The 19,489-nt window shown below is 51.2% G+C and overlaps 2 protein-coding genes across 2 annotated transcripts; one reads left to right on the forward strand and one right to left on the reverse strand.

The window, feature by feature from the left end:
• Nucleotides 1-713: 713 nt before the first annotated feature.
• Nucleotides 714-1,183, reverse strand: LOC117195188. The gene is made up of 2 exons (XM_033399829.1): nucleotides 1,165-1,183; nucleotides 714-1,080 (listed from the first exon to the last, which is right to left on the reverse strand). Exons 1-2 carry the CDS (start codon nucleotides 1,179-1,181, stop codon nucleotides 714-716), a joined length of 384 nt encoding a protein of 127 aa, XP_033255720.1. The 5' UTR covers nucleotides 1,182-1,183.
• A 110-nt stretch (nucleotides 1,184-1,293) lies between these two features.
• Nucleotides 1,294-2,478, forward strand: LOC117195201 (kinesin-like protein Klp61F). The gene is made up of 3 exons (XM_033399843.1): nucleotides 1,294-1,509; nucleotides 1,569-1,869; nucleotides 1,982-2,478. The coding sequence occupies exons 1-3, from the start codon at nucleotides 1,421-1,423 to the stop codon at nucleotides 2,465-2,467; spliced, it is 876 nt and encodes a 291-aa protein (XP_033255734.1). The 5' UTR covers nucleotides 1,294-1,420; the 3' UTR covers nucleotides 2,468-2,478.
• Nucleotides 2,479-19,489: the final 17,011 nt, after the last annotated feature.

A 19,489-nucleotide genomic window follows, 5' to 3' on the forward strand; every position in this document is an offset into this window, starting at 1 on the left:
CTCTCCGCCGATCTGCTCGCGACCAAGGGACGGGCCCTCCTTATCTGCCGCGTCGCGCTCGACTACTAAAGTGCCGACGCCAACGCCTCGGGAAGCTAGCCGCTTGGGGGGACCGAGCGCTCCTCAAATGTCTTCTCCCTCTGCTTCCACGCTCGCTTCTCCGATGGCTGAGCGCTTTCCTGACAATCCCAAAGGTTTAAACGCCACTTTGTTAGGCTTGCGGCTGCTGTTGTTTGCTGGCTGGCTTCCTTGGACGATCGAATCCGCACTGCTTAACTCGATTTACTAAGCGCCAAGACTACAAATGGGACAACTCTTTATTCTCCTTTAGCCCTTCTCTTCTCTTCCCGCAGCACTTACCCCAACCGGAGTCAGCGCTATACGGCTTCTGACGACTGAAAAGCCCACTCGCCTTCAACCAAGAATCTCGTAGTCGAATCTTGGATTTAGATATTTAGATTCCCTAGAGTTTTTCTCTTCACTAAATTCTTGGTTTTTCCTTTTCGTCGGACCGATACGCAACCGACTCAATGGACTTTCACGAGGGAATAGCCGATAGGGACGCCAACGTTCTGGCGGTAAATCGTCTAACAGGTCCCTGGATGCATTTTCAACAGAGATAGCCTGACGTTTTGACCTGTTACCGACTTTTTGGTTTTCCCTTGACCTGTCGTTCGCCTGCCACTCTGAGCACTAGATGGCGCCACAAAAACTCAGCATTCCCTGCTACAAGCGCTACACCCCGTAGATGTTGTGCCGCTGCTGGCGAGGCTGTGCCGCAATCTGCTGCTGGCGGCGATTGCGTCCTCCACTGCTGAGGTGGCCAAACTCCCGTAGCCGCCGCCGACGCCCCGCCCCATGATGCGCAGCTCCGGATCGGAATGGGCATGCCCCATGGAGGGACCGAACCCGGAGTCATTGCCCGATCGCTGTGTCATCTTCATGGATCGACGGAACGAGGGTGGCGGCTGGGAGCGGGCATACCGCTGTCCCCTTACCGACCGCTGCCTGGAGCGGGCATTCCTCGGCCGCTTGGCCGTCCGCGTGCACACATAGCAGCAGATGCGCCAGTAGAGAAAACTATGAAAGAGAGAAGTGGTGTGGAGTGGAGTCATTAGCGGCAGAGTCACGCGGCTGTGGAGATGTCAGCGCGCAGAGGCTCACCGGAATGACGTGGCCATCACATCCCAATGTTGGACAGGCAGATGAGCATCAGCGGGATGCCGACGATGGCATAGAAATCGTTGTCACCTTGCCCCAGTCGGATTTTAAGGTCTTTTAAAGCTTTATTTAGCTGTCACAAAGTTGAAAAGAGTAAACGTGTACATTTCCAAGTGCTGGAAACAAAAGTTTCACACCATATTTTGGGTGGCATCATTTTTACGCGCTAAAAAGTGAATTTTGAGTTTTGTGCTGTAAAATGGACACATCGAACAACGTACGCCTGCAACTTCAGCAGCAGCAGGCACGCAAATCGAATCAAAACATTCAGGTCTATGTGCGCGTTAGGTGAGTGCCCCAACTACGGGTAGTAGATCGCCCAATAAGTACGATTTCCATCCCTGCAGGCCGCTGAATGCACGCAAGCGATGCATACGCTCCGCAGAGGTTGTGGATGTGCTCAATCCACGCGAGATCCTCACACGCCACACCCTCGACTCGAAGTTGACGAAGAAGTTTACGTTTGATCGGAGCTTCGGCCCCGAGTCCAAGCAATGCGATGTCTATGCGGTGGTGGTGTCGCCCCTGATCGAAGAGGTGCTAAGCGGCTACAATTGCACGGTGTTCGCGTACGGACAGACGGGTACTGTCAAGACGCACACGATGGTGGGGAATGAGACCGCGGAGTTGAAGCCCTCTTGGGAAGATGTGAGTAGAGGGGAACCAGTTTTCTAATTCCTAGAATCGGACGAGGGAGGCGGCTCAAACGTTAATTGCTGCTCTACCTGCCTTTTGTCTTTGGCTTTTGGCCCTTTTGTAGGACTCTGATGTGGGCATCATACCGCGTGCCTTGAGTCACCTTTTCGACGAACTCCGCATGATGGAAGTTGAGTTTACGATGCGCATCTCCTACCTGGAGCTGTACAACGAGGAGCTGTGCGACCTCCTCTCCACCGATGACTCCACAAAGATACGCATCTTCGACGACAGCACAAAGAAGGGTTCGGTGATCATCCAGGGCCTCGAGGAGATCACTGTCCAGAGCAAGGACGATGTCTACAAGCTCCTGGAGAAGGGCAAGGAGCGACGCAAGACCGCGACCACCCTGATGAACGCGCAGTCCTCGCGCAGCCACACCGTCTTCTCCATAGTGGTGCACATTCGTGAGAACGGCATCGATGGCGAGGATATGCTGAAGATCGGAAAACTCAATCTGGTGGATCTGGCGGGCAGCGAGAACGTCTACAAGGCGGGCAACGAGCCGCTTAGCACCTCTTCGATCAAGGGCGACACCACCACCGCATAGACATCGCATTGCTTGGACTCGGGGCCGAAGCTCCGATCAAACGTAAACTTCTTCGTCAATTTCGAGTCGAGGGTGTGGCGTGTGAGGATCTCGCGTGGATTGAGCACATCCACAACCTCTGCGGAGCGTATGCATCGCTCGCGTGCATTCAGCGGCCTGCAGGGATGGAAATCGTACTTATTGGGCGATCTACTACCCGTAGATGGGGCACTCACCTAACGCGCACATAGACCTGAATGTTTTGATTCGATTTGCGTGCCTGCTGCTGCTGAAAATTCACTTTTTAGCGCGTAAAAATGATGCCACCCAAAATATGGTGTGAAACTTTTGTTTCCAGCACTTGGAAATGTACACGTTTACTCTTTTCAACTTTGTGACAGCTAAATAAAGCTTTAAAAGACCTTAAAATCCGACTGGGGCAAGGTGACAACGACTTCTATGCCATCGTCGGCATCCCGCTGATGCTCATCTGCCTGTCCAACATTGGGGATGTGATTTTTTGATTTGTAAACTTGCTCAGGGCACTTAGTGTGACCCTGAAGCGTACTTTATTAATGTTCTTATTACTTTTTTTTTTTTTTTGGTTTTAAATCATCTCAAGGATGATCGGAATTTTGATCGTAGCACTGTAGCCACATTGATCAGATACTGGTGATGTAGTTTGGCGAGTGTGTCAGGCCGGTATATAAAAAAAAAGAGGAAAATTACTTAACTGTTTTACAAAATAAACTGAAATTTCTTTATAACATGATGAAGAAAAAAGGGGTCAAAAGTTTAAGCCAGCAGTTTTGATGAAGATTGCCAGCTCTCTGAGATGTAGCGGCTCTTTTTATACCCGATACTCAAAATGAGTATTGGGGTATATTAGATTTGTGGTAAAAGTGGATGTGTGTAACGTCCAGAAGGAATCGTTTCCTACCCCATAAAGTATATATATTCTTGATCAGCATCAATAGCCGAGTCGATTGAGCCCTGTCTGTCTGTCCGTCTGTCCGTCCGTCCGTCCGTCCGTCCGTCCGTCTGTCCGTCCGTCCGTCCCCTTCAGTGCCTAGTGCTCAAAGACTATAAGAGCTAGAGCAACGATGTTTTGGATCCAGACATCTGTGATATGTCACTGCTACAAAAATATTTCAAAACTTTGCCCCGCCCACTTCCGCCCCCACAAAGGACGAAAATCTGTGGCATCCACATTTTTAAAGATACGATAAAACCAAAAACGCAGAATCGTAGAGGATGACTATATGTTCTAGAGTGCAAAATCTGAACCAGATCGTATAATGATTATAGCCAGAATCAAGAAAACAATTTCATTCTTTCTCGCTCTGTCTCTCTCTAACCCACAGGTTTCATGGTCGGCTTTGCCAATTGCAAAATATGAGTTCAAGGATCTCAGAACCTATAAGAGCCAGAGCAACCAAATTTGGTATCCACACTCCTGTGATATCTGACCTTGACCGTTTTGTGTCCAAATTTCGCCACACCCCCTTCCGCCCACGCAAAGGACGAAAATCTGGGGCATCCACAAATCTCAGAGACTATTAAGGCTAGAGTAACCAAATTTGGTATCCGCACTTCTGTTAGATCTCACTATAAAACGTATATCTCAGAATTTCGCCCCACCCCCTTCCGCCCCCACAAAGAACGAAAATCTGTTGCATCCACAATATTGCACATTCGAGAAAACTAAAAATCATAGATAATGACTATATCTATCAGATTGCTGAATCTGGATCAGATCGGATCATTTTTGTAGCCAAAAGCAAGAAATCAATTTGCAGTGATTTTCTGTCCCTCTCGCACGCACTCTTTGTCGTGTGGTTCAATATTAGCGGCGTCTGCCGCAGGAGAGCCATACTGACTTAGTATCGGGTATAACTGTAGAGTTGCGGTGTACGCAGCAACTCACAACGTTCCCCCTCGTTTTTATTAATAATTGATGTAAATTGTTATAATATTTAACGATTTTGAATTTCCTTCTGAGCCCGGCAAATCTTTGGCAATCGAAGATCAGGTGTTCGGCATATTCAGTTACATTGCACGTTTCGCAGATATTTGAGTCAATTGCTTTGATTCTGTGTAGGAAGACTTTGTCGTATGTGTGTCCCGTCATAAGTCTGTTAATGGTCTTGATGCTTTTAGCATTCCATTTAAGAGAAAAATGCCAGGGTTTACTGGGTATGTCTGGAAATATGTCTATGAGGCTGGATCCCTTCGTCCTACACTTCGTCCTGTAGTCCTCATTCCATTTGTATACTAAAAAGTTCCTAATTTCTCTTTGAGCCTCCTTGTAGCTGTATTTTATATTTATTGTAAACCACTCACTTGTAGCAGCCTTTGCTGCTATGTCAGTCTTTTCGTTGATGGCCACACGCTTGTGACCAGGGACCCATAGAATGTCAAGTTTCTGAATGTCTGATTGGTTAATTATGTTGTGAATAGGTACACTAGGTTCACTAGGTACGAGTCTGTATTCTTATTTTTAATTAAATTAATAGCTCCTAATCCATCACTTAAAATCAAAGCCTTTTTGTAATTATATTTAAGACATAGTTCGCAGGCCTTTTTAAGGCCTACGAGTTCGGCACCTACTGAGGATAATCTGTTTTCTATTTTGTACTTGTGGATATTTCCACTAGGCCATTCTACTATTCCTATGCCACATGTACTTTCTGTAACTGAGGCATCTGTTGATAGAATGTTCCAGTCGTCCTTTCTGTACTTGTTCAGAATCTCAAAAAATATAGTTTTTATACCCGATACTCAAAATGAGTATTGGGGTATATTGGATTTGTGGTAAAAGTGGATGTGTGTATGTCACTGCTACAAAAATATTTCAAAACTTCGCCCGCCCACTTCCGCCCCCACAAAGGACGAAAATCTGTGGCATCCACATTTTTAAAGATACGATAAAACCAAAAACGCAGAATCGGCGATGACCATATCTTCTACAGTGCAAGATCTGAACCAGATCGTATAATGATTATAGCCAGAATCAAGAAAACAATTTCATTCTTTCTCGCTCTGTCTCTCTCTAACACACAGGTTTCATGGTCGGCTTTGCCAATTGCAAAATATGAGTTCAAGGATCTCAGAACCTATAAGAGCCAGAGCAACCAAATTTGGTATCCACACTCCTGTGATATCGGACCTTGACCGTTTTGTGTCCAAATTTCGCCACACCCCTTCCGCCCCCGCAAAGGACGAAAATCTGGGGCATCCACAAATCTCAGAGACTATTAAGGCTAGAGCAACCAAATTTGGTATCCGCACTTCTGTTAGATCTCACTATAAAACGTATATCTCAGAATTTCGCCCCACCCCCTTCCGCCCCCACAAAAGACGAAAATCTGTTGCATCCACAAGATTGCACATTCGAGAAAACTAAAAACGCAGAATCATAGATAATGACCATATCTATCAGATTGCTGAATCTGGATCAGATCGGATCATTTTTGTAGCCAAAAGCAAGAAATCAATTTTCAGTGGCTACGCAGCGCCCGACGTCACGCTCAGACTGATTTTCTGTCTCTCTCGCACGCACTCTTTGTCGTGTGGTTCAATATTAGCGGCGTCTGCCGCAGGAGAGCCATACTGACTTAGTATCGGGTATAACTGTAGAGTTGCGGTGTACGCAGCAACTCACAACGTTCCCCTCGTTTTTATTAATAATTGATGTAAATTGTTATAATATTTAACGATTTTGAATTTCCTTCTGAGCCCGGCAAATCTTTGGCAATCGAAGATCAGGTGTTCGGCATATTCAGTTACATTGCACGTTTCGCAGATATTTGAGTCATGCTTTTAGCATTCCATTTAAGAGAAAAATGCCAGGGTTTACTGGGTATGTCTGGAAATATGTCTATGAGGCTGGATCCCTTCGTCCTACACTTCGTCCTGTAGTCCTCATTCCATTTGTATACTAAAAAGTTCCTAATTTCTCTTTGAGCCTCCTTGTAGCTGTATTTTATATTTATTGTAAACCACTCACTTGTAGCAGCCTTTGCTGCTATGTCAGTCTTTTCGTTGATGGCCACACGCTTGTGACCAGGGACCCATAGAATGTCAAGTTTCTGAATGTCTGATTGGTTAATTATGTTGTGAATAGGTACACTAGGTTCACTAGGTACGAGTCTGTATTCTTATTTTTAATTAAATTAATAGCTCCTAATCCATCACTTAAAATCAAAGCCTTTTTGTAATTATATTTAAGACATAGTTCGCAGGCCTTTTTAAGGCCTACGAGTTCGGCACCTACTGAGGATAATCTGTTTTCTATTTTGTACTTGTGGATATTTCCACTAGGCCATTCTACTATTCCTATGCCACATGTACTTTCTGTAACTGAGGCATCTGTTGATAGAATGTTCCAGTCGTCCTTTCTGTACTTGTTCAGAATCTCATAAAATATAGTTTTTATACCCGATACTCAAAATGAGTATTGGGGTATATTAGATTTGTGGTAAAAGTGGATATGTGTAACGTCCAGAAGGAATCGTTTCCGACCCCATAAAGTATATATATTCTTGATCAGCATCAATAGCCGAGTCGATTGAGACCTGTCTGTCTGTCCGTCTGTCCGTCCGTCCGTCCGTCCGTCCGTCCGTCCCCTTCAGCGCCTAGTGCTCAAAGACTATAAGAGCTAGAGGAACGATGTTTTGGATCCAGACTTCTGTGATATGTCACTGCTACAAAAATATTTCAAAACTTCGCCCGCCCACTTCCGCCCCCACAAAGGACGAAAATCTGTGGCATCCACATTTTTAAAGATACGATAAAACCAAAAACGCAGAATCGGCGATGACCATATCTTCTACAGTGCAAGATCTGAACCAGATCGTATAATGATTATAGCCAGAATCAAGAAAACAATTTCATTCTTTCTCGCTCTGTCTCTCTCTAACACACAGGTTTCATGGTCGGCTTTGCCAATTGCAAAATATGAGTTCAAGGATCTCAGAACCTATAAGAGCCAGAGCAACCAAATTTGGTATCCACACTCCTGTGATATCGGACCTTGACCGTTTTGTGTCCAAATTTCGCCACACCCCCTTCCGCCCCCGCAAAGGACGAAAATCTGGGGCATCCACAAATCTCAGAGACTATAAAAGCTAGAGTAACCAAATTTGGTATCCGCACTTCTGTTAGATCTCACTATAAAACGTTTATCTCAGAATTTCGCCCCACCTTTTTCCGCCCCCACAAAAGACGAAAATCTGTTGCATCCACAAGATTGCACATTCGAGAAAACTAAAAACGCAGAATCATAGATAATGACTATATCTATCAGATTGCTGAATCTGGATCAGATCGGATCATTTTTGTAGCCAAAAGCAAGAAATCAATTTGCAGTGGCCACGCAGCGCCCGACGTCACGCTCAGACTGATTTTCTGTCTCTCTCGCACGCACTCTTTGTCGTGTCGTTTAATATTAGCGGCATCTGCCGGAGGAGAGCCATACTGACTTAGTATCGGGTATAACTGTAGAGTTGCGGTGTCCGCAGCAACTCACAACGTTCCCCCTCGTTATTTCTTCATTCGAGTATTCTTCTTTACCCTTAGTTAAAAATTTATCTAATACATGGATTTTGTTACATGTGTTAACACTATCACATTCTTGAGTGTTTACAAAGATGGAATTAAATTCTCTTAAAGCAAATCCCATATCCCCCAAATTCAAAACCATCACCAACAATCAAACCAGCAACAACATCAGCGGACAATTACACAAAATGCCCCTGCCCCCGCCCCTGCCCCTGCCCCTGCCACTGCCAATGCTCCACTCACCTGCAAATGCAACTAGTAGTTGCGGCACAGGAACCCACAGCAGCAGCGGCGGCGGCGTTGGGCTGCTCCACCTGCCCTCCCTGAGTATGCCCAATGCCAGACAAATTCGGATGCTGCAGCGACAGCACCAACCAACGACAATTATTCCCCCCCCCCCCCCCCCATCATTCTGCCAGCTGTCCCCGACATTATACCCATTCTGGACAAGCTGCAGAATGACCCGAGGGTGGGCAACAGTAGCTATCACACCAAGCTCATCAGCCGCAATGGTGTCCGTATCCAGGCCCGCGACATGGCTACGTCGGCTACCAGGGATGCCATCATGGCAATCCTGGGCGATGGCGGCGGCAACGAGGCGATGACTGGCCACTACACACACAAGCACAAGAGTGACCGTGGGCTACGGATCGTCGTGCGAGATCTCCACCACTCCACAAGCACCCAACTAATAACAAATCAGATGGCCGAACTGGGCTATTCAGTTAAATTTATTAGAGCCATTAAAGCGAGATCCGATGGAGAGCCACTCGACCAGTTCGAGTTGGAGATAGCCCCCACGCCGGATGAAAGCCAGCACGATGTCCTCCAATTAACCCAGCTGGACAACCAGTTGGTGATCGTTGAGAGGCAGGCCAAGCCGGTGGACCCAGCCCAGTTCCACAGATGTCAGGCTTTTGGGCACACCCGCACCTACTGCAGGCGTTCATTCGTCTGCAGGGCGCCCACATCAGCGCCTACAAGGGATGTCCGGCATTCAAGGCAGCAAGGGGCCGCCTTCTGTCGCACCGAGTGGCCATGCAGGAGTTGCGTCGCAAGCGCAGCTCGCTTCTGCAGCCATTGCCAGAGAAGCAGCCACCAGCAAAAACAACACCAGCACATCCAGGGCGCCGACAGCAGCAGCAACAGCCAGCTCAAACGCCAGCCAATCCCTGGCGCGGACAGCAGCAGCAGGCAGCATGGACGCCACTCAATGTCTCCTCTCCTGGGCGACGAAGAGGACAACAACATCAGCAGAAGCAGAAGCAGCAGCAGCAAATACAGACAAAAAAACAGACGCCTGCTGCCTCTGGCCCACGCACTGGGCGACTACGTCCAGAGCAGCCATTGAGCCGTTCCCAGGCACAATAGCAGCAGCTACAGCAGCTGCAACAGCAGCCGCAGCGCGAACAACAACAGCGACAGCAGCAGCAGCAGCTTGCCAACATCCGCTCCCGGCAGAAGATGCAGCCGAAACGCCAATCTTTCGAGGGATCCTGCAGCCAGGCACTGTTGTAGAATACGCAGAGGATGACGCGATTGGAAAAGAGGCTGGAAGTGATGATGTCACTACTCAACTCGCTCATCCAATCCCAGGCAGTGACGGCAACTCCAGCACTTCCAGAAACATCGGAAAATCCACCAACAATGGCAGCAGCAACAGTGGTTGCCCCAGCTCCAGCAGCCAGGCGGTCAAAGAAACCACCACGATCACAGCCACCACAAAAAACGTTAGGGCCAACGCCAGCCGCCATTCCAGAGACGGATCCTGAAATGGATGAAGAAAATGATGACGATGAGATGTGGACAGATGACGACTCCATGGATGACATTAAGGCCTACGCCCGCAACATGAGGTACCATCTTGACAACCAGATATCCTGGAACGCTGTGTACTAATTGGACACATCTCTGCCACTGCATTGGATTAAATGACAAATGCATATCACTCGCATGCCACAACAAAAATGAACAACGGACGCTGCCGCCATCAAAGCCATTAAATAAAACATAAACGAATAAAAATGCTGCCATACACACTTGCAAAATCATACGGCCGGACAAATTCAAATCGAATGCAGTGCGTTGGTGATTGCTAGAATAGCCAAAAACAGACCCACCCCCCAAACCCCCCATTACACTTTTTTTTTTTTTTTCATGGATGCGCCATGAGGAGTGGAAATCTTCATGAGATACCAATGACCCGTGCCATTGGCATGCACGATTCCTTGCTCTAGTCAAGTCATACGTACTAAACCACCCCACACACATACACACCTCTTCCCCCGCGGGATCACCGTTAGGTATTGCTTCGCGGGGAGGGGGGCCTATTCTAGGCCGCTACATGCCGCTCTTTCTCGCATCGTCTCAGGTCATCCTGGATGCGCTTGATGAGACGGTACACGTATATATAGTTATCCTCCGATGCTGTCATAAAGCTAACCAGCAACTCTGCTGGGGGGATATTCTCCGTCCATGCTGCGTATCTCTTACAGCCGTAGAGTGCATGCTCCGGGTCTTCGATTGCGGTTGGGCACGTAGGGCAGTATGGGCTGGTATCGTGTTTGTACTTATATAGGTAGCTACGATAGCCCCCATGCGCGGTTAGGAATTGCGTTATGTGGTAGTCCGCGTTGCCTCTGCTCCTTCCGATCCACTCCTTCGCGCTACTGATCAGTTTATGCGTCCACCTCCCTTTGACGCTCTGATTCCACCGTTCCTGCCATGTTTCGATGGAGGCCTGTCGCGCTGTATTGCGGTTGGCCGCCGTGCCGCCTATGGTTCCCTGCGCCGTACTCGTTTCGTACACTATTTTCATCTCCCTGGCCAGTATGTCCACGGGTATCATACCCGCTAGGACTAGTGCTGCGTCCTCGGACACAGTCCTGTAAGCCGAGATAGCCTGTATGGAGCAGCTAACTTCCTTCGCAGGCCTTGGTTGTTTATGACCGCTGCCGCCCAGATTGGCGCTGCGTAGAGAAGGATGGAGGACACTACGCTTGCCATCAGTCTTCGGCATCCAGTCTTTGGTCTACCAACATTTGGAAGCATGCGGTAGAGAGCTCCTTGCATCCTCGCTGCCTTCTGGCTAGCATACTCCACATGCGAGCGGAAGGTTAGGCGGTTGTCCAACATCACTCCCAAATACTTGGAGTCTTGCGATTTTATCAGGTCTGCTCCTACTCGCACTGTGGCGTACTCTGTCTTCTTCCTGCTCGTGATGAGGACTGCTTCCGTCTTGTGGCCAGCCAGATCCAGACCGGCTTCCCACATCCATCCAGAAATTAGATCAATAGCTGTATTGGCTACCAATTCGACTTTCTGGACCTCCTTAGCTACAACGACTAGGGCCAGGTCGTCAGCGAAACCGATTAGCTGGCAACCTGGGGGTAGCTGCAGTCTGAGCACGCTGTCGTACATGTGGTTCCACAGGAGCGGCCCCAAGACTGATCCTTTCGGGACTCCTGCCGTAACCTCGTACGCTATCTCTCCTTGGTCCGTCTCGTAGCTCAGCACCCTGTCCGAGAAGTAACTGGAGATCATCCTCAGAAGGTATACCGGTACCCCGATTCGGTACAACGCCGTCTCGATCCTTGACCAGTTGGCCGAGTTGAAAGCGTTTCGGATGTCCAGCGTCACGATGGCACAGTACTCCTTGGTGCCCCACCTCCATCTTGTTCCTTCTATGGCCTTCGCTGCGATGCTAACTACCGCCATGATGGCGTCCACGGTCGAGCGGGATTTCCGGAATCCATATTGCGCCTCTGAGAGTGCTTCTTTTTCCTCCACGAACTCTAGAAGCCTGTTGTACAGCACTCTTTCAAGCAGCTTGCCGACCGTATCGTTGCCTTTGGGCAGCAGAATTAGACGCTGCCTCTTCCATCGTTTTGGGAATGTTCCCTCCCTGAGGCAACTGTTGAAAGTCTCCGCAAAGGGTTCCGGTCGGGTGGCCACCGCGAGCTTTAGGGTGCCTTCCGGTCGCCAACTCTCCTGGTTGCTTTTATGACCTCCAGTGTAGATACTGGCTCGTATGGTGGTTCCTCCTGGTCCAGGTTAGCTTCTTCCTTCTGCGGGTGCCTGGGGAACAGCGCTGTCACAATCCTATGCAGCAGTTGCGGGTACGTCGGGGTAGGAGTGCTTATTCCTCTGATCCTTTTGGTGACTACTTTATAAGCAGTACCCCAGGGGTCTACCTCCGCTTCGTCGCATATGTGGCGGAAGCAGTCGCTCTTACTCTTCTTGATGGCCACCTTCAGCCCGTGTTTTGCCGTGCGAAATTCCTCTTGCCTGGTTTCAAAGGCGTAGCGGGCTCTCGCTCTTTGGGCACGCCGTCGCGCTCGGAGACAAGCCCTTCTAAGCTCGCCTATTTCCTGCGTCCACCAGTAGCAAGGTCTTCCTCGTCTTCCTCGGCTTCCTCCTTGGCATGGACTGATCGCATGCGTCGGCTATCCTCTGCGTCAGTTCCCGTGCCGCTTCCTCCGCTGAGATACCAGCTAGGTTCCACTCGTGTTGCCTGAAGGAGTCCGAGAAGGCTGCGACGTCCAGTAGACTATCCTTCCACTTTGGCCCGTTGTTTTTGGCTTCCTGGGGACTCTGTTGCGCTGTCCGAGCTCAAAGTGTATCGCCTGGTGGTTGCTAAATGTGAATTCGTCACCCACTCTCCAGGTGGAATGTCTACATAGCGAACTGCTCAGAAAGGTCAGATCTATTATTGAGGATCTTCCCGCCCTGCAGAAGGTCATCTTTTTCCCGTCGTTTGCCAGTCCGACGTCGAGAGACGAGAACTGCTCCAGTAGGCAGTACCCTCTTGCGTTGGTCTCTTTGCTGCCCCATTCGACGGCCCACGCATTAAAGTCCCCCGCGATGACAAAGGGTGTCCTCCCACCAGTGTCTTCCGCAATGTGTTCCAACATAGTTTTGAAAAGCGACAGGTCCTAACTCGGCGGTGCGTAAAAACTGTAGAAAGTTACACCCTTGAGTCTAGCTCTTACAAAGCCCTCCTTTGACGAATCCACATCGAGCGGCGGGGTCTCGACGCCCCAGATCGCGGCCTTCCTGCGCTTACTTTGTGCCCAACCGCTGCCTGGCACCGGTTTGTATGGTTCGCATACGATGACCACGTCCGGTTTCCTCTCCCTGGCGTCCTGGCTCAGTAGTGCCTGTGCCGCCTCGCAGTGGTTAAGGTTCAGCTGCATGCACCTCATCCTATCCTCTTTGCAAGTGCCTGTCTAAAGAGGGGGCACCTGCCGCTTCCTGCGATATGCCTCCAATCTTCCTTCTTTCCCTTGCAGAACATGCACTGGGGGTCCTTGTCGCAGTCTTTTGCAAGGTGGTCCTCCTTCCCGCATCTCCGGCACAGCTTAGAACGATCTACATCGCTCCTACACTGTCTGGCCATGTGGCCGAACTCCATGCAGCGGAAGCATTTGGTGACGCTGACCCTTTCCCTAAGTCTGCCTCTTACCCAGCCGACCTTCAGTCCTCCTATTTTGAGTGCCCTGCGGGCGTCCTCTGTCGGAAGTCAGACAGTTGCAATCTGCGTCTGTCCGTACCCTCTCCTTATTGATATGTCGTCCAGTGCCACGTTTGCCAACTGGACCTGGGACATGAGGGCGTCCCTTATCTCCTCCTTGGTGGTCACCTCGTCCAAGTCGCTGCATTCAACGATGACTCGCTGTTGGAGGGCGCGGACCTCTGCTGCGTCCCCTAGCGACTCGCCGACCAGACTCTGGAAGGACGAGGTTACCTCTCCTGATTTGCTGAGCTGGAGCAGGAGTTCCCCCTTTTGGGTGCGGCGGATTCTTGCCACCGCCTCTCCTAGCCCTTGTAGCTTCTCGTCTCCTTTTACCTTTCGCAGAATCTCTGCGTAGCTGCTCGGGTCTTTCGCCGCTATGATGATATCATCCGGGCGTGCCTTCTCCGTCATCACCCTAGAAGGCTCCTAACTCTCGGCCTTCTTTCAACTTTCCTCCACTCCCTGTTCGGAGGCGCCGTCGGTGTCTCCCCTGTGTCTTTATCTCCTGGAGTTGGAGTTTTCGCATCCACTCCAACCGCGCAGGTTTTCGTCTGGGTGTCCACCCCTTTGCTCCTCTTGTTTTTCGGTGCTTTCCCATTTTCCTGCTTCCTTTTTTCCTCCACCGCTATCCTAAACAACGGCGAAGTTTGGGAGGACTGGTGGGTACGGATCACCGCCTTTGCCCTATCGTCATGAAGCTGGATGGCCACCAGCTCGTAGAGCGCTCGGATGCTTTCAATGGAGTCCCTCATTACACTTGGGCGGCCGGACCTGTGCCGTTCGAGTTATGTGTGTCGTGTCCGCCATCGTCCTTAGTTGGTGGCCGGATCCAGTGCCATGGCATTCAGAGTGCCCTATGGTCCTGGAAAAGGAAAAATCCATCAGCCACACATACGATTAAAAAGTGCTCTCAAAATACTTACCGCCAGCCATTCAGACACACACACACAAACACCCATTACACTTGGGCGGCCGGACCTGTGCCGTTCGAGTAGGTGTGTCGTTGTGCGCCATTGCCCACAGCTGGTGGCCGGACCAGTGCCACTCGCTCTACATTAGGGCCACAATTGCCGACGCACACACACACTCACATCCATTTCACTTTGGCGGCCGGACCCGTGTCGCCACAGTAATATGTGTGCCGTCTACTCCTGGCTCCCAGCTGGTGGCCGGACCAGTGCCACTGGTTCTCCAAGAGGGCAGCCACAGCCACAACGACGACGAGGTGCTAATTGCACCTACTTCTGACGACTTCGGATGACGCCAATTTCGTCGACCAGGGGGGACGACGGGGTCGGCCGATATGCAACGCAATGTCTTTACAAGCATTGTGTTTTGCTATGCCGGCCGATGCTCCGCTGTTTCTTGTCTTCCCTGTAATTATAAGAAAGATATAGACATTATTTTAAATTGTTATGTTTATTGTAATATTGTAAACGTAAATCAATTGTACCTGTTTTGTCTAGTCTTTGTTCCAGTGTAGTATCTCTTTTATTACCTGTTTTTCCGTCGTCTTCACTCCAGTCTACTACTTATCTGTATTGTTATTTCTGCAAGTGCTTGTCTCTTTTTATTTAGTGTATTTCCTCTTATTTTCCACACAAAGCACCTGCATTGTTTACCTTTTCTCTTTATCTATTCCTCAATTGACTACGTGTTGCAACACTGCACTTTCTGAATTTTCGATCTCATTTCTTTAACCCCTTCTTCACACCCCATTGTTATTTTCGTAATTAGTGCGGTTCTCCGACACCCCACTACAAAATTATTACAATCTGTGATAAATCTTCGGCGGGCAACGGTGCTGACAATTGATTATCGGTTTCAAATCGACTTTCAAATCAGCACCAGTTGCCGCCACACCACCACTACGGCCTAAATTGAGCCAAAAATGCTAGTCTTCGCATTACACAACTACGCCCCCTATAAACTGCCCGCCCACATGTACATGCTACATTCCTAGTCGTCTGCCCTAAGCAGGCGGCAAGGGTATTAGAGGGGACTGAAGACCACATACCGCATTACAGCCAACAAAACATCAAGTTGACGAACTCACAGGGGATTGCAAATCAAATTTTAAGTTAGGGAGAATTACAAAGAAGAGACAGCATACTTTTGAGCGTGGCCCCACTTCACTTTCTTGACTCACACCACACCACACACACACACACACACACTTGAATTTGAAAGGAATTTTCACTCAACTTTTCTTCTTTCTTCTTCTTCTCGTCCGGAGCTTCACACACAGAAGCTGATCGCGCCGCCAGACAGGTGATCGCGTAGAGCTGCCACACGGACGGTGTTGCCAGACAGCCCCGATCGACCGAGGGCTGCCAGAGTGTTGGAGAGAGCTGGAGTTGCGCGCCAACGGCGGGAGATTTTAATTTCGAAATTCAAATTCTAAAGTAAACAATAGGAATGGAGGAGGATGAAAAGCTCGCCTTCAGGAAGGGTAGCATGCTCGCCCGATCGGTGGCTCCCGAGCCATCTCCATCTCCAGCAGCAGCGGCGCAGAGTCGGGACCTTGACTCTAGGGAGACCCCAAGAGGGTTCGGGACCCAGCCAGCCCGGGAAGTTCCCAGAGGTTTGCCGCCCAAGAAGAGCAAGGCCCACCAGGAGGCTACCTGCCTTGAGAACCTCTCGGAGCTGGGAAAAATCCTTGATGAGGTTCAGACCAGGATGATGGACAAAAATACGCGCCACATCAACATGGCCACCAGAGCACTGTTCGTGCGCATGAAGGAGCTGCACTCGAACATCATCGAATCGAGCCAAGAGGCTGCAGCGGGTAGAAGCGCGCTGCAGGAAGGCTCCGACGCCCAAGGCCTGTGCCCGAAATGCTCACAGAGCACGCGCAGCGCAGACAAGGAGCAGCAGACAACGACCGTCTGGAGGAAAGATGCCGCAGCGCAAACCGAACCGTGGCGTAAACTTAGCCAGCCATCCGTGGCCGAAGGTCCAATGGGGGAGCCGGGAACCCCACCTACGCGCCCAAGGCAGCGAAAAGGAGCGTCTGTGCGCGCAATGACGGAAGACTCGAAGGTGGTCATATTGGAGATACAGGACATCGACTCCTCGCGACGGAGCAGGAGATCTCTGCCGCTCTAACTCGCCAATTCAACATTGACGAGGGTCGAGTAAGAGTCCGCAGTCTGCGCCGCGGTTACGCGGAGGCTCAGCTGGCGGTGGTCAGCTTGCCCTTCTCCCTGGGCCAAGCGGTCCTGAAAGGCGGCAAGGTGAGGATCGGCTGGACCATATGTAGAATCCGGGAAAGAGATGGACTCCCAAGGTGCTACCGATGCCTGGAACCCGGGCATATCGCACGGAACTGCAAGAGTACAGTGGACAGGAGCGGCTGCTGCATCAAATGCGGGGAGAAAGGGCACAAAGTTGCCGAATGCAAAAAAGAGCCTGCGTGCTTCATCTGCTCAGCAGCTGGAAAGAAGGAGGTCACGCACCAGGCAGGCACTAAAAACTGCCCAGCCACGCGAAGCGGGGTCGGCAAAACCAGGACGACATGCAGTTGATTCAACTCAACCTGAATCACTGCAGGGCCGCACAGGATCTCCTGACGCAGACGGTGCGCGAGCTTGGCTCTGAGGTGGCACTCCTCAGCGAGCCACATAAGGTGGGCAGTAGCAGCGATTGGGCCACGGACCTTACTGGCAAAGCGGCCCTGTGGCTCTGTGGCGTCGACGCGCCACAATTGCGCGACACCAAGTCGGCGGACGGGTTCGTCCGAGGGTATGTAGGCGGCATATGGTTCTACAGCTGGAGCTTCTACTGGAGACTTTCAGCCGCATTATGGACGAGCTGAGCTGAGATCTGCGAGGACGGAACAACGTCGTAGTCGGAGGCGACTTCAACGCCTGGGCCCTGGAATGGGGGTCCTCCCGTACAAACGCCAGAGGCCGCACGGTGTTGGAGGCTTTTGCCTCTCTGGACGTCGTCCTTCTGAACGAAGGGTCCCAACAAACTTTCAGCAGGGCAGGTGTAGGGTCGATCATCGATCTCACCTATGCCAGCAGCACGCTGGCCCGGCACGCCCGATGGAGGATCAGCGACGTATATACTGCCAGCGACCACGAGGCCATACTATGCACCCTGGGCACCCTTGCCCGATCGAGAGGTACCCCGTTCCGGCATGGGAAGGCGTACCGCCAGGACACGCTGAGGGCCCAAGCCTTCGCAAGCGCCCTTGAGAGCTACTCTGCAAACGATGCAGACGGAGCCAACGATATGGCGACCAAATTGGCGGACGCAATTGAAGGCGCCTGCGACCAGAGCATGCTACCGAGAGGGACGTTCCGGAAGCACAAGGATCCAGTTTTCTGGTGGAGCGAAGCGATTGCGGTTCTCCGTAGAACCTGCCACCGGGCCAGAAGGCTGCTCCAGCGAGCCAGAGGCACACCGCGCTTGGCCCGATGCAGCGAGACCTACAAAGCGGCGAGGAAGGATCTGAAGACCGCCATAAGGAACAGCAAGAGGGAATGCTTCCTTAAGCTGTGTGATGCCGCCGAAGAGGACCCCTGGGGAGGCGCGTACAGGATGGTGGTGAAGAGGCTGAACGCGGGCAGTAAAGCTCCAACACATCCAGAGGCACTGGAGGGTATAGTCAGGGCACTGTTTCCTCGAGGACGGCAGATCCCTAGCTCCCTGCGGTTCGAGCATAGCCCGAGCGACATCTGAGAGGTTACGGAAGCCGAGGTGTTGCAGGCAGGCAGAAACCTGATACCTAGGAAGGCTCCGGGTCCGGATGCGATCCCCAACAGCGCGTTGAAGCTGGCACTTCTTCTACTCCCGAGGGAAGTTGCGGGCCTTTTCAACAAATGCCTCCAGGAGGGGACGTTCCCCGAGAGGTGGAAAAGGCAACGGCTGCTACTATTAACCAAGCCGGGCAAGCCGCCGGGGGTGGCCTCTTCCTACAGGCCCATCTGCCTTCTGGACTCCATGGGAAAAGTCTTCGAAAGGGTGATCGGTGCGAGGCTGAGCGCAGCCATCGAAGCAGCAGGCGGTCTCTCCCAGAACCAATAAGGGTTCAGGAAAGGGAGGTCGACGCTGGACGCCATCTTGAGGGTCGTACAAACGGCGGAGGAAGCCATTGCTGGACTAGGTGGAGAGGCGGAACCAAGTCCTATTGTCTGGTGGTGACACTGGACATAAGGAACGCCTTCAACTCGGCCGACTGGACTTGGACGCTGGAGGCACTGAGGTCCTTCAACATCCCGGGCTACCTACTGAATATAGCGCGCAGCTATTTCAGCAATAGGGTGCTGACAATGGACACATGTCAGGGCTCTAGGGCATACGAAGTCTCAGCCGGAGTCCCGCAGGGCTCCGTTTTGGGACCTCTGCTCTGGAACGCCATGTACGACGGGGTCCTACGGCTCCCGATGCCAGCCAACACTAACCTGGTGGGTTTCGCTGACGACGTCGCAATAGTGGCGGTAGCGAAGGAACTTGCCGCAGTGGAGGAGCTTGCCAACGTCGCCATACAAGCCGTCGAGGCGTGTCTAGCCGCCGCGGGGCTGGAGCTGGCGGCCCAAAAAAACGGAGGCGGTCCTGATATCCAGCCGTAAAGTGGTCGAGACCGCCAGAGTGCAGGTTGGTGGGACCGCGATCGAATCGCAGAGGTCCATCAAGTACCTTGGAGTCCTCATCGACACGCGGCTGTCCTTCAAAGAGCATCTGGAATACGTCCACACGAAGGCCGGTGGGACCGCGGGAGCGCTATCCAGGATGCTGCTAAACACCAGAGGGCCAAAGCAGGCAACGAGGAAACTGCTGACGAGCGTCGACGTCGCAGATGCTCTACGCCGCACCGGTGAGGGCAGAAGCCGCGAAGGTGAGGAGCTGCATGCGAGGTGTGGAGGCAACGTACAGACTGTGCGCCATTAGGATCGCGTGCTCGTTCCGGACCATCTCAGACGAAGCCGCGTTAGTCATTGCCGGGCAAGTTCCGCTCA

This window comes from Drosophila miranda (genome assembly GCF_003369915.1).
Source record: "Drosophila miranda strain MSH22 chromosome Y unlocalized genomic scaffold, D.miranda_PacBio2.1 Contig_Y7_pilon, whole genome shotgun sequence".
Taxonomy (NCBI): Eukaryota; Metazoa; Arthropoda; class Insecta; order Diptera; family Drosophilidae; genus Drosophila; species Drosophila miranda.